Source organism: Amblyomma mixtum, chromosome 1 (genome assembly GCF_055824585.1).
Source record: "Amblyomma mixtum isolate Tamu chromosome 1, ASM5582458v1, whole genome shotgun sequence".
NCBI classification, from domain to species: Eukaryota; Metazoa; Arthropoda; class Arachnida; order Ixodida; family Ixodidae; genus Amblyomma; species Amblyomma mixtum.
This window is the reverse complement of record NC_143012.1, coordinates 35,709,025-35,723,234: the sequence shown is the minus strand read 5'-3', so window position 1 is coordinate 35,723,234 and position 14,210 is coordinate 35,709,025. Positions and strand designations below refer to the sequence as shown.

The following is a 14,210-nucleotide window of genomic DNA, read 5'->3' as shown; positions in this document are numbered from 1 at the left end:
CAGGGAGCAAGAGGCGCCCGTGTGCTGTGCGATGTCAGTGCACGTTAAAGATCCCCAGGTGGTCGAAATTATTCCGGAGACCTCCACTACGGCACCTCTTTCTCTCTTTCTTCTTTCATTCCCACCTTCCTTCCTTCCCTTACGGCAAGGTTCGGGTGTCCGCCGAGATATGTGAGACAGATACTGCGCCATTTCTTTTCCACAAAAACCAATTTACCAATTTATAGTCCACAGAACGCCATCGCCCATTCAACTCTACGCCTTGCTCGTCGGTAATTTGGTTTTTGAGGAAAGGAAATGTGTCTGCCTCGCATACCTGGATGGACGCCTGAACCTCGCCGTAACGGCAAGGGAGGAAGATGGGAGTGAATGAAGACACCGTATTCACTAGACGCGCCTTGGTTCATTCCAAACCAGCGCGCTGGCATGGCGGAGTCGTTAGCGTGCTCGTCTCGCACTCCGGAGACCCAGGTTCGGTTCCCCATCTCGACCAATTTCCTACTCGGATTTGTTTATTTATCTGGTCTGACTAGAAATGTTAGTTAGCCTAATTGGTTAAGTAAGCAATTAACTAAACTCAGTCGATCTTACTTGAAGCATTACTATGCCATCCCTTTAATTGGTTGCATGGTTACTAGCCAAAGTACATTGGCCCCGTTTGAAATTCGCGCACTGTGACGTCACGACCATTTCGACCAATTGAAAAGCGTGACATTTCTGTCGACAACTTCTGCTTAAAGCGATGAGGCATTAAAGGCTTCCGCCTTAAAATCATGGAAGGCATGGGTGAACTTTCATTTTACTTTCATAGCAACACCTATTAAAGGGACAGTATGGACAGATATATGTTGGCCATTGTCAATAGGGTTCAACATTTTATCCTCAAGGAGACGATTCTCATCGAAAGCAGACACTTTATCAGCTATAAAACATAAAAAATAAATAAATACTGGTGTCGCCACCACCGTCCGATTTCGGAAGTAAAATGCGTGCGTCACGGACGAATCACAGAGGCTACGCTACGCAGCCATTGATTTCTAAACGGTGATCACTGAGTCCTTTCAGTAAGGACGTCACGAGTTTGATTCGACTCGCGGAAAAGATTTTTAAATCCAAACCTTTCACCGATAAACGCGTGTTGTTCCCGTACAAACATCGACATAACCAGAAAAAGTCAGAGATTCAATTTCCGCCGAGAGCAATAAATGTCATAAAAATAAAATAAAAGCAATAAATAAAATGAGTTGCCCTCAGTGTTCCATTAAGGCCACTCTTTCCCGCTTCTGCGTAACACGACAAGCACAACGCGCAACGCTGATTGGCGAGAACATAGTGACGTCGTGAGTGAAATCATGACGCGCCTCGCTGATTGGTTCGAACACTGTGAAGTCCCCTTCCAATTCCCCTTCTCATTCCTTCCATTCCTTTTCCGTGCTGCGTGTGTCGCACCGGACTCGCATCTTTATTAATGGATGTGGATGAACAAATAAGCGATCGTGTTTGACCTTGCGTGACGCATGCCTGCCCTATATTCCTTACTCTTCTTCGTCACCAGCCATAAAGCAGGGCACTGTCAGCGCTGTTGCGCAGCGCGGGTTCAAAGAAGCGGTGGTTCATTGGGTCTTCTTATCTGCAGCGTTAAGGGTGAGTTCACTGACCATGGGAGCTTCTACAGAGGGCTCGACTTATCTCTCGCGGCTGAGCACCGGACGTTGCCGCTATAATTACCCGTGTCGACGGGGCACGTAATGAGGATGAAATCCGCTCGGTGATGACGGCTGGAATTTGAAAGGATTGTTAGGAACGATTCTAATGGCGTATCGGAACCGGCGATCCGGAGCAGAGCTCTGGACTCGCGAAGACACACGAAATCGATCTGGACCCATGAGAAATAAGAATTTGACTCCGAATCATCCACTCAAGCACGTTCTTCGGTTCGTGGAAAAAAAAAACAAAAACTTGCTCCAGATTACCGAATGGAACACGCCACTAGGCAGTTTAGCCTGTTTCTTTCTTTACTCATACAAATGTACAAAAAAATTCTGCAAGGCGAACAGCTCCGAAGGTGACGCTTCGGGAAAAGAGCAGATAGCTCAAGTGCCGAAATGTGTTGGAACATTTTACGGCCAGTAAAAAAAAAAAAAAAATTCACAGACTACGTCGTCGTTGAGAGTAGATGTAAGCTTAAAATGCGTTCTAGGAAAGGCGAATGGTATTCTAGGACGGCTTATAGCTGCACTCGAGTATTGGGGATCCTCCCTCATTAGACGCTTTTCTTTCCTTAGCAAGCCTCGACTTTCTTTGCCGCTTTGTATGTACAGCGACCCACGCGACCAGCGCTCGCCACGTGCCGAAGAGGGTATGACGTCAGAATGTACTGCTCAGAACGGGCGGGGAAGCAACGTCTTTTCTGATGGAAGTAAAAGTTGTTCAATCAATCAATCAATCAATCAATCAATCAATCAATCAATCAATCAATCAATCAATCAATCAATCAATCAATCAATCAATCAATCAATCAATCAATCAATCAGAACGCTGGGTGGCAGGGTTTTCCGCCTCGGCTGCAAAGGCTCCTTGGAAGAGAAAGAACAACTGCTTAGTACCACACGGCAACTCGCCTTCTCCCAATAAACGCTTACTTGCCACTTCTGTGTTTTCTTTTTCTTGGTTTCTTGCGCGTCTGTGTGGGAGGGTCTTAGGTGGGGGGGGGGGGGGGGGTCCTAACAGCGAACTTTTTGTGCTTTGCTGTGACTGTCAGAATATAGGGCACCGTCTCTGACTTGTCGCTCTGTAACGGCTCAAAGAAGGCAGTCGAAGATATACGAAAGCCGCACACCATACATTAGTTGTAGCCTAATCTCTGCCATCGCAATATTTCTTTGTTTATTCCAAAATTATGTCATGCAATCAGCAGTTCCAGCGAATATCTCGGCTGCCAAGCAACCAGCCGAAGTAAGAAAAGAGAAAACACACCGAATTCCATGCAGTGCAGGGGAAGTACCATTAAGCATTGTTCATGATTCACAGCACAAAGATCTAGTCAAAAACAACCCTGATATAGCAAATTTGCAGCCCTTGTTGCGTTAAATAATTAGTGGATATATGAGACACATCCACTGGTACGTTTTACACCTACGTAGTAGGCTAATCGTGGTGTAACGACTGGTTTCTTCTATAGGTTTCTTCGCATCCTCGCTGCTTTTGACAATCTCTTTTCCAGATAGCACTGGCGATGTGTCTCAACCCAAACAATCCGCTAGGATTGTTCGTTTTGCGCACCACAACATATACAGGGTGTTTCCCCTAAGACTTTCTGCAATTTTTAAAAATAAGCTATTTGAATTAGATGCACGCTTTTTCTGGCATAGCATTGTCATTGGTGTAGTACATCATAATGCAGCTAAGACGTGCTAACTAGCAGGCTTGTTAACCAATATTTAATAGTTAACTTTTAAACTATTACCGTTGGGCTCCTTAATTATTGACAGGCATGCATCCCACCGTAAGTAATGTCCATATCCGTTTTTAGAATTTCGAGAACGCGATTATCCTCGGCGCTGTGGCCCAACAAATTTCGCCTACATCGCGCCAAAATACATGCGGTTTGAGAAGCTTGCAGGCAAAGCAACCTCTCCAGTGCACGTAACTCGTCGAAATAGCCAAAATTTGTTGGGCCACAGCGCCGAGGATAATCGCGTTCTCGAAATTCTAAAAACGGATATGGACATCACTTATGGTGGGCTACATGCCTCTGAATAATTAAGGAGCCCAACGGTAATAGTTTAAAAGTTAACTATTAAATATTGGTTAACAAGCCTGCTAGTTAGCAAGTCTTAGCTGCATTATGATGTACTGCACCACTGACAATGCTATGCCAGAAAAAGCGCGCATCTAATTCAAGTAGCTTATTTTTAAAAATTGCAGAAAGTCTTAGGTGAAACACCCTGTATACTGTAAAGCAAGGTTGCAGCGCAGCTTGCATAGCTACCTCACAGTTCAGTATTTTTCCCAAGCAGAGTGAGCCATCCTATTTCGTAATCTCATGCCTTTTCCACTCTATGCCAGCCTGCAAACTTCTGCTGTAGACCAAAAAATCTGTAAGACTGGCTTTGTTAAGCTAGACGCGCACGGCGTCACTAGCTTCTTTCCTCCTCTGACCGATTACTAGCGTGTCCGTCGGAAGTATGGAGGGGTCGAGAATGGAGACAACGGGACGCGCGCTTCGGGCGCTCTCCATGGCCGCGGGAAACGGGGAGCAGACCGCGAACAGCCTGGTCAGGGCTGCAGAGGGTCGGCGGACGTTTCACATTGAGGAGAGATGAGCTGTCAAGTGGGGGTGGGGGGCAATAAGGTCCTTTTGGAACCACCCGACTGTCGCGTTAAGCGGTGGAGTCGACTTTGCTGGCGCCTCGGAAAGTGCGAATGTTTTAGGAAAAGTGCGCGGACCGCCAGAGTCGGGCTCTGGCGAGCACTGGGCTCCGCCCACTTGTATGTATACGGTGTCATCGCGGCGGTATTGGTTAGAATTGGGCGAGTGCGGATTTGATAAAGCTCCGCCCAATTATCCAAGGTGTTAAAACCCGCTGCGAACAAAGAGCAGGCAGGAGCGCGCCGAGTCCCAGTCTCGGCCGCTTTTCTACAGCCCTTCTTTTAAACCGCCTTTTCTCTAAGCGTTTGTATTTTGCTACAGTCTTCAATAAATCAGTTTTTTGCTTCTCAAGAAGTTTGGAGTGGCTGCCCCAACCGGCAACGTGTCGCCGGACAAGTGGACGAAGACATGAAGTGCTATACGATCATCGGCCGACGTGCCATCGTCATTCGTCGCATCGACGAGTATTCGTTAACTGGCTTAAAAATGCAAAACAGCTTGCAGGTTTGTCACTGGTTGTTTCTTTTTTGTGCTAGAATGGAATACATAAATAACTTTCCAAATTATTGATTGAACGAATTTATTCAGAAAGGTAGGCCCGATGCCACTGGGTGTGGAGGGGAAGGCGTCTATAAAGTTTTGCAACGTGGCGGGCTTTCATCCCACCATCCATAATTTCATGTTTTTTCCTCTGTGTGTCGGTGTGAATGAATGAATTCAGAAAGGGAAGCCAGACACCACAGTGTGTGTTTGGGGGTGTAAGGTATTCGAGTTTATCAAGTGGAGTTCTTGTCTTCTCAGCATCTGATCTTGGACCGCTTAGGTAACCAGATGGAGCTCGCGATCAAAGGCGAAACGCCACAAGCTGCTTAGGGTGCTGCCCTCGCATGTGTGGCGGCTTGTGGTGGCTGTGTTGCGCATTGCATTACGGGTAGTGCCACAATACGTGTACGATGCTTGAGGTGGACTGTTCGCAGCGTGAGCAGGAAGCCGGTGGAGGGCCTGGAGGTTCTTGGTCTTCTGGGTACTTCTTGAGTGCCTTGTTGTAACACTCCCAACGGAGGATGACGTCCGCGGTGATCGCTGTTCGCGCTCTGGCCTTGTTCAAGAAGGCCTCCGACGCTCTTCACATTTTGGGAGTAATAAGGACGTTACGGGTTATTCGATATCGCATGGCCATCTTGCGATCAGCTTTGCGCTGCTTCTATGTAGCGGGTTATGAACTCGGAGCTCTGGAAGGCTCAGTCGGGTTGCGGATATGGCTCCGACAGCGAGGTTGTGTGTACGCCCGTACCCCGGGACTCATTGATGTCTGGGGCACCATTTGACGAAGATGCCCGGGTGTTGAGTGTGATGGATGGTTCTGATAGCGTCCAGGCTGTCTTTTGCATCTGAGTTGGTCGCTTGTCCATTGATAAGATGGCGAAGCGCTTCATCTGAGACGGTGTAAACCATTCACTGATTCCTGTCTGCTCGCCGTCGGGTCGTACCCTGGTGCCTTTTTGGAGTTTAGTTTTTATGTCAGCTAAAGCCTGCGCTATGGCGAGTAGTTAGGGTGTGGTGCTGTCGATTCCTTCTGAGCTGGCGGAAACGTATATTCGCTAATGCACATCTTCGATGTAAACATTCTTGCTTTGCACATCCGGTCTCTAAGAACGCAGTCAGTGAAAACTTGACGTTTTTCCTTCTCGGCGTCGGTGGCTCTTCGAGCAATGGTATTCTTGTTTCATGGTGTTTATTAGCTGTGTTTTTCGGCAGGGGTTAGGTGGAAACTGGTTCGGTAAGGTCTGATGGGTCCTTAGAGGTAGTTAAGTTTGATAGCATAAGATAGTCAAGTCAGATAGTGTAGTCCTTTGTGACGTGGGATCTGTAGCCTTCTTCTACCTTGGCTTGTCATGTTTCCGTGTTCTCTTTGGGAAACGAAGCCTTCTTGACTTATATCGTCGAGGGTTTCCATTTGGATGAGTTCCGCTAACGGCTAAAGGGCCGTATGTAGCCGGAAGCCAGTGGTTGCACGAGATAGTTTGTTGTACAAGACCTGACACCTGTGCAGTTGTCTCTTGGTCAAATTACAGCTGCTGGTGCCATTCCGCAGTCCAGGGCCGTGGCACCGGCAGTCGGGATACGCTAGAAATATCAAAACTGATAGCCTATCTAGGGGCTTCTCATAAGTGGACGCTTTCCCTCTCGACGTTTAGAAGAGGCCTATTCCTTACGTAAAAGTACATAGCAACAAAAAAGGCCACGCACAGCATGGCCGAAGCGAAGCACACATAGAGGAACAAGTTCGGGTTGTGGTCCAGAAACTGGCCCACAAATAGCGGCGGCGACAGCGCGCCGATGCCCACCAGAAGGATAACGATGGACATCATCATGTTTGTAAAGTTGATATAGGAGACTGCCCAGGCAACCGCTGCCGCGTAGACAGGCGCCTGGCCTATTCCCATCAGTGCACTGCACGCCCAGAGCACGGGGGCGCTGCTCGAGCCCCATACAAGAAGCATGGTGCCAGCGACTACAAGAATCACATGGGAGAGGACTAGCATCTGGAACGGCGACATCTTGATGGTGACCAGCGCGGCGACCAGGCGGCTCGTCGCGAAGCAGAAGAAGTAGACGGCCGCCAGGCGCGCTGCCACCGACTTGGTGAAGTGCAGATCGCTCTTCACGGCGTACGCGGTCAGCATCTGGGACGTGGTGCATTCCAGCGCCACGTAGACGCAGGTGTAGATGCTCAGAAGGGCCAGCAGGACGCGGGTGAAGAACACGTCTTCAGCTTTGGACGCCTCGCCTTCACCACCGTGGGAGGGCTTGACGTCGGAGCTGTCAACGAGGTACAGCGCGACCATGGCAATTACAAGGAGTAAGTGGAAGGCACTGACGATGCCGAAGGTGTAGTATACCCTGCTTTCGCCCGCGACATGCTCGTTCGTGCCAGTTTCGTTGAGGAATGGCTCGAAAGGTCTGTAGCCGGAGTGGTTGGATATCAGGTACGTGGTCAGGTCATCCGTCTGGTTTAGCGCCTCCCGGCCGACACCGGTGGAGAGAAAGGGTTCGGCGATGAGTGGCGCCACCACACAGCCGACGCCGAAAGCCAGGTGGAAGACCTGCAACGCGGGGTTGCTGTTCTCAGGCCACATTCTGATGATCCATACGTTTGCGCCTGCAAAAAAAAAACAAAAAACGAGGGACATGATTGTGCTGGTTGAAATGATTTACAGGCCTCATCGCGCGCTAAATGTTTGTGTATTTGTCCTGCATTCAGCGCTAATAGACAACCGCTATTATGTGCAGTAGACCGCCTTAGCTCTCGTCCGCTGATGGAGGCCCAGTAAAGTCACGTACAATGTCCTCCGCCTCCGCCATGGTCAGGCAAGAAAGCACGCCATGCACTCTTTTGCCGCCTGGGGTTTACATGTCTGCCGTAAGACTATAGGCTTGCTGCACGCAGATTAATAATTGACTACCTTCATTATTACTTCGCCTCTTTCACCTACTATACCCCCCTCCCTCCCTACAAAGTGTTATAGCCAATCGAAACCCTCTTCTGCGTGACCTCATGTTTCTTACGTGCTTACTGAGATTCTCTCAAGCTTAAGGTATTATGACCTTGTTTTCACAGGATGCTTTGGCGAAGGATTTACTCGAGCGCTCACCAAATCTGCCTTTACCTCCGAAACGCGGATTGCGGGAAACAACCAAAACAAGCATGGATGCCGAAAGAAGCACAGGAACAAATGCAAATACTTGAAATGAAAGTATACAGTCTCCAATTTTTTTTTCCAAGTGCAGGGCTCAGGATTACACCGAAACCAACCTAAGAGTTCAAGTTAGTAGCGATTCATTACTCAGCCTCACCTTATAGTTTTAACAAGTTTAGTTTAGTTTATAGGGGTTCAACGTCCCAAAGCGACTCAGACTACGAGGTACGTCGTGGTGAAGGGCTCCGGATAATTTCGATCACCTAGGGTCGTTGAACGTGCGCTCACATCGCACAGTACACGGGCCTCTAGAATTTCGCCTTCATCGAAATTCGACCGCCGCAGCCGGGATCGAGCCCGCATCTTTCAGGTCAACAGCCGAGTTACAATAAATTACTCGCAACCAATACAGTGCTTTAATCGGGAGGTTTCGGAATTAGTAGCTAGTTCAGAACTTCCCGCGATTTGGGACTCTCGACGATGATGAGCTTGGTATTTAGACTTGTTAGTTAGGAAATCAGTTCCTTCCTTCCTTCCTTCCTTCCTTCCTTCCTTCCTTCCTTCCTTCCTTCCTTCCTTTCTTTCTTTCTTTCTTCCTTCCTTCCTTTCTTCCTTCCTTTCTTCCTTCCTTCCTTCCTTCCTTTCTTCCTTCCTTTCTTCCTTCCTCCCTTCCTTCCTTCCTTCCTTCCTTCCTTCCTTCCTTTCTTCCTTCCTTTCTTCCTTCCTTCCTTCCTTCCTTTCTTCCTTCCTTTCTTCCTTCCTTCCTTCCTTTCTTCCTTTCTTCCTTTCTTCCTTCCTTCCTTCCTTTCTTCCTTTCTTCCTTCCTTTCTTCCTTCCTTTCTTCCTTCCTTTCTTCCTTCCTTCCTTCCTTCCTTCCTTCCTTCCTTTTCTTCTTTCTTTATTCCTTTCTTTCTTCCCATCTTTCTTCAATTCTTTCTTTTTGCGGTACTAGTGCTCAGAATAGGTCTCCTCGGCCCTTCAACCGCGTGTCTCAAAAGGTCGATCCGACAGACGACGGTTACACCAAGAATCGTGTTCCTCCGCATTCCGAGAAGAGGGTCTCACCTGTGTCAAAGGCACCCGAGCTCATTCCTCCGAAGAAGATCACGGCGTGGGCGAGCGCCAGACTCCCGCTCAGGGGTATCATGAGTACCGTCACGCAGGCGATCACCATCATCAGGATGGTCATGGTCTGCACGTTGTAAGCGTCGTACAACTTGCCTCCTGCGCCGGGGATTAAAAAAAGTACGTCCAGTGCAACAATGAAAGAGAGAGAGAGATAGAAATGCTTTGCCTACTGTCTCAGGTCCAAGTCGCGGTTTAAGCATAGAACGGAAGAACCTTAAAACGGGCACGACACCGGTCAAGACTCAATGGCTTGGCTTTATCAATATGTGTGACATGCTTCTCTAAGTGAGGCCATAGAAATATTCAGCTAGGTATTACAGGGGATTGCACAACTGCTCCAGAGAGTTTTTGTTAGGAATTTACTTGAAAAGAGGAAGCGGAGCGCCTTGACGACCATTGGTAGGCCTGATAAGACTTTCGTCGTGTCGGGATATGCACTGTATTCTTGACGGTCAGGTGTCGAGGACGCTGTCGAATGCAGTAAGATATTGTACCGTTAAGCAATTTGACTTAGGAATAGATGATGTGCGAGAGACAATTGTAGAGTTGGAAGCGAGCAAGTGTTTAGAAGACTGCACAAAGGGTCTTCTGGGCAAGGAAGCAATAAGATTAAAGTGTCTGCTTCGGTATCAAACGGCAAGCGCGGCTGCTAAAGCCAACGCAACGGCTACGTCGGTTTTAACCTGAACTTCGCGATTGTTCACGCCAAATTACTTGATATTGTAGAGACGACAGCTTTAGATATTATACTGATAAACACTCTGTCATTTATCTCTAACTAATCTCTCAATGCTATTTACCAAAAACGCTTTTCAGAAACATGTGTACAGCCGTAGGGATTGCCAGCAGACCTCAACTTTGACGAAAATGCTGACGGGGGGTGGGGGGGGGGGGAGAAGGGGGGAGAGGGATGGAGTTCAGAAAGAATGCTTCGCAGTTGCCTGGAATTTTCTGGGCGCACTGCTGTCTTTTCGTGTTTTTCTCCCTTTTATCTCCATCCTTGAACGATAACTTGGTAATTTTGACTACGGGCTCGTCTCTTGTTTTTTTTTGTTGTTGTTGTTGTTGTGACCCTACTTTTTAACGCTCATCTTATTTTTATTTCTATTCAGTTGACTTCAAGGCTGTTAAAGCTCTGCTGCTCTGGGATCCCTCTCCCACTCTTTTATATCCCTTTTAATCTTTCAGAAGGACCCATAGAAACGGTAAAACAAAACGGCCTTACTCCAACTAGCACATCCCATATACCTATATAGGCGACCCTCATGTGAGACCCATTAGAAAAGGTTCAACCATGAAACCGAAAGTTTGTAGGCCACGCACCGACCAGTGAGCCCAGCAGGCCGCCGACGCATCGCGTTGTGATCAGGTGTGACACGCTCGAGATGTCGGAGCGGTAGATCTCGACCAGGTCCAACAAAGCCACACCGGTCAGGGCGAGAATCAGGCCCTGCAGGAAGCATGGTCACCTAATGCCGGTGACAGCGGACATGCGACCTGGCTCTCTCGCATATGCCGGTCGGCTGCCCTCAACGTCGATTATTCAAAGACGCAAGTAGAGACCTAAGCAACACAGGTAATTGGGCCAATATAGTAAACGTAATGGCAAAGGCCAGTCCAACAAAAGGTCCAGAGTAAAGCCATCCGTTTGCAATACTGGGCTGATTATCTGTGCTCCTTGGAAAGTGCACCTATTACATTTTACAGCTGCTATAATGTCGCGGTCGTTGCAGTAATGGCCTAAGCTCGCTCATGCATGAACACACATGGCTACACTCGTCATCTTCAAGAAGGAAAAATAAAACAGGACGCTGCTGCATGATCGTCATCGTGGATAATGAAAAGTCTACAAATATGCATCTGATATCAAAATACGCCTCCTGAAATTTGAATGATAAAACTAAGATTTATTCAGCAGTGGAAGGACTGAACACCATCCCGGTCTAATGTCAAAGCACCTAGCTGTGGACATGGTCATCAGCACAGTGAACATGCATGATCATCACACCGCCGTTTGTGACGCAGGAGTATTAGCGCTCGAAGACATTTTCGCAAAATAAAATTAACAACTCACGTAGACAAAAATTTGCAATTTGAAATTTTGAGCTACGTGGGTTTAAAGTGGATAGAAAGGCCGGCAGACAGGACAAAGTAGCTGAGGCCTTCTGCTGCAGAACACGAGGTCACTTTTGTACCTAAATGCGGCCTCCGCAGATGGAATTCGATACAGGAGAGTGACTGTAAATCTTCCCGCTGACTACATTCTAAAAAATTAGCAATATAATCCGCGCTACGCCTAGATTACACCTCTGCTGGAATGCATGCCTGCGGTTCAACGCTTTGATGTCATGCGTAAACAACGAACAACGCAAGGAAGGTTGTCACTAAAGGAACCTTTATGAACTTAGGATCAACCAAAGATCACACAGCGTGTACAATTTGTCTCCTTAGAATCATCGCTTTTAGTTGACGTCTCGGTACAAGCATTTCGTTTCAATTGAATTTGGTTCATACACACGACGAGCGAACCAGACACACGAGAACTATATCAAAATCTAAGAGGGAAATGCGGTCTCTACATAAGTACATGCGAGCGCGGAAAAGAGCACATGAGAGGGAACCTACGAACGTGTGCTCGGACGCAATAGAAAAGGCATCAAACAAAGAAACTTTGTCAGTTCCAAAAGCATAAAAAGCGGAAACGTATACAGGGATCTATCTCTGGTCATCTCATGTGGCAATTGTGCCTTCATAAGCGGATGAAACTTCTTTTGCACGGTTTTATATAAATTCTTACTTTCCTTCTTTTTCTTTTCAGCGTACGAAATTAGAGCCACTTCTTAGGAAGGCTGTTATTGTTTGTGTCGCACTAATTGCAAGCTGACTACTTCATTAGCAAGTGCCCTTTGCATAAAGTTCTATGACCTGCACACCAGTTGAAAGGGAGGAGGTGTTTGGGGTATCTATTGGAGCAGCCATCATTTCGGCGGCCGTGGCTTCTGGGACGTGCCTATTCTTTCATATTTTCTTTTTACAATCCATTTCTTGGAATCCCCTTCAGTCTGCACGCGGCAATGAGTTTGGCCCAGCTGGAGATAGCTATTTTCTCTCACTTTGTATTTGTAAGTACGGGTGGTGGGACAAAAATCTGCGGACAAAGTAGGTAGAAATATAGCCTTTAAATGAATACCTGCACTAATATTCTGCGTCGTGCGCACTTGAAAGAGGTCTAAGCAACCCCAAAATGTCGCTCACCAGTCCCATGCATCCCATGCATAGGTTGCACGTCTGTCCCCAACGGAGCAGCATCTGGCCACGCGGAGACAGCATCCTCTTTCTGGGGCAGTAGTAGCCGTCAGAGTCGAGAGAAAGTAAGACCATCCCGTTAACGGACAGTGCGGGACCCTTGCTGTGACCACGGCAGCAGCCACCGTACGGCTACTCGCTTCGACAGGATGCCAACAACGGGACGGAGGGTGCAAGATTAGACGCTCATTTGTCGGCTCAGTTACGTCCACTTAGCACGAAAGAGGGCTTATCTCGAAATTACGCTTCCTTGGATAACACCTTATTGCCCATCATAAGGCCGGCCGATAAACAACAAGGCCTCTAAATATATCACAACCTAGGCTCTGAGAACTGGCTCCACAAGAGGAAGAGTTCTTTTCGAGCAGAAGATCTTCCGTTGTCACGCGGTGCATATGAGAACATCAGATCTGCGTCTTGCTTCGGGGAGCGCAGTTTAGAAAGAATTTGATAAGAAATTAGACTGCAGCATCTCAGTTTACCTGCAACCTGCCAGGGGCTAACTGCGCATGCGCTATCATTCGACTTGAGCGGTAGCATCACGTTGGAACGTTCTGAAACTTGCATCGCTCTATGATATACTGCGCAGGACAACACTTTTACTTCGTCTCTTGACTTCTGCTTCATAACTTCAATAACTGCACCTAAAGATTCCATACCCAAAAATTCTGGACAAAAGCATTTCTGAACGGAACAGAGTTTTTGAACGCTATTTGGTTATGTATTCATAATTTCACTATAACAATCAACATATCCGCAGATCTCCCGTCAACAGGCTTGAATTTTTTTGAGCGCAATCCAGGCCAACGCATGGCGGACGATCACGCCTCACTTGCGAGAATGGAAGTGAGTGTGGTCTTACTTGACCGGGAAGTCCTCTTCGAATAGCTGAAGGAACTTTCCAGACGGCATTACTGGGCGCGAAATTCATTGATTTAGCTCTGTCAACACAGTTGTGTACCAAAGCACATCATGACGCTTCAACGCCTTGTGCATGTTACAATAAACATTGGGTCACCACCGATCACCCCCCCCCCCCCCCCCCCCCCCTGTGAACTGTGTGTGTTAGCACAATGCTTTCGTCATGTATTGCTCTTTCCGCACTGCGGAATATTCTTTTCCCCTACTACCCCACTTTAAAAAGTACGGAAACGCAGGCGGCGACATTTTAGCAACAGGTTTCTCCGTACACGAGATCCGCAATGCGCTCACCGCGGCAAGAGCCAATGTACACATCATCAAAATTCCGACAGCTCTGCGGTTACGCGAGTTGTGTACATTGCCAGCAGGACATTCGCACTTGGTGACTAATGGTGCACACTCTTCTTAAGTACGGACACGAAATCTCAATGGATCGTGACGAAAACGGCAATTGCTTCTAAATGTCATGGAAGCCGGTAACGCTCACACTCTAAACAGAAAGCAGTGAAAAGGGAGTAAACTCTCTTAACTCCCACAAAGGTGTATTCTGGTTTGGATTGTATCAGTGTACAAAAAGAGGTAAAGAAAAAGTTCATTTAACGCTCACTCAAGTCCCACGCTGAACCACTTAATTGGGTGGAATTTCGCATAGAATGACCTCCTAATGACGCTCGACCTATGCGGCATCCCCGTGAATGAGCAGCAACGAATTCAAAGCGGTGTAAGTGAGCTCTAGGCACCAAGTCCAGACGTATACGCCCACATACCTACCGCAGCTAGAA

At 47.7% G+C, this 14,210-nt stretch overlaps 1 protein-coding gene across 2 annotated transcripts; it reads right to left on the bottom strand.

The window, feature by feature from the left end:
* Positions 1-6,410: 6,410 nt before the first annotated feature.
* On the bottom strand, positions 6,411-12,612 carry LOC149366009 (sodium-dependent glucose transporter 1A-like). 2 transcript variants are annotated; one of them, XM_089547543.1, is made up of 4 exons: positions 12,457-12,612; positions 10,525-10,651; positions 9,139-9,297; positions 6,411-7,535 (listed from the first exon to the last, which is right to left on the bottom strand). In XM_089547543.1, the coding sequence occupies exons 1-4, from the start codon at positions 12,580-12,582 to the stop codon at positions 6,538-6,540; spliced, it is 1,410 nt and encodes a 469-aa protein (XP_089403669.1). In that variant the 5' UTR covers positions 12,583-12,612; the 3' UTR covers positions 6,411-6,537. The 2 variants fall into 2 exon arrangements, with proteins under 2 accessions (XP_089403669.1, XP_089403676.1); XM_089547550.1 differs by lacking the exon at positions 10,525-10,651 and having other exon boundaries at positions 12,457-12,595.
* Between the last annotated feature and the right edge of the window lie 1,598 nt (positions 12,613-14,210).

Coding starts and splice junctions, on each gene's coding strand:
- LOC149366009 (XM_089547543.1), bottom strand. CDS start 12,582: ATGGTCTTACTTTCTCTCGACTCTGACGGCTACTACTGCCCCAGAAAG. Junction 10,652..12,456: donor GCATGGGATGCATGGGACTG/GTGAGCGACATT, acceptor TGCTTCCTGCAG/GGCCTGATTCTCGCCCTGAC. Junction 7,536..9,138: donor CTCGGGTGCCTTTGACACAG/GTGAGACCCTCT, acceptor TTTTTTTTGCAG/GCGCAAACGTATGGATCATC.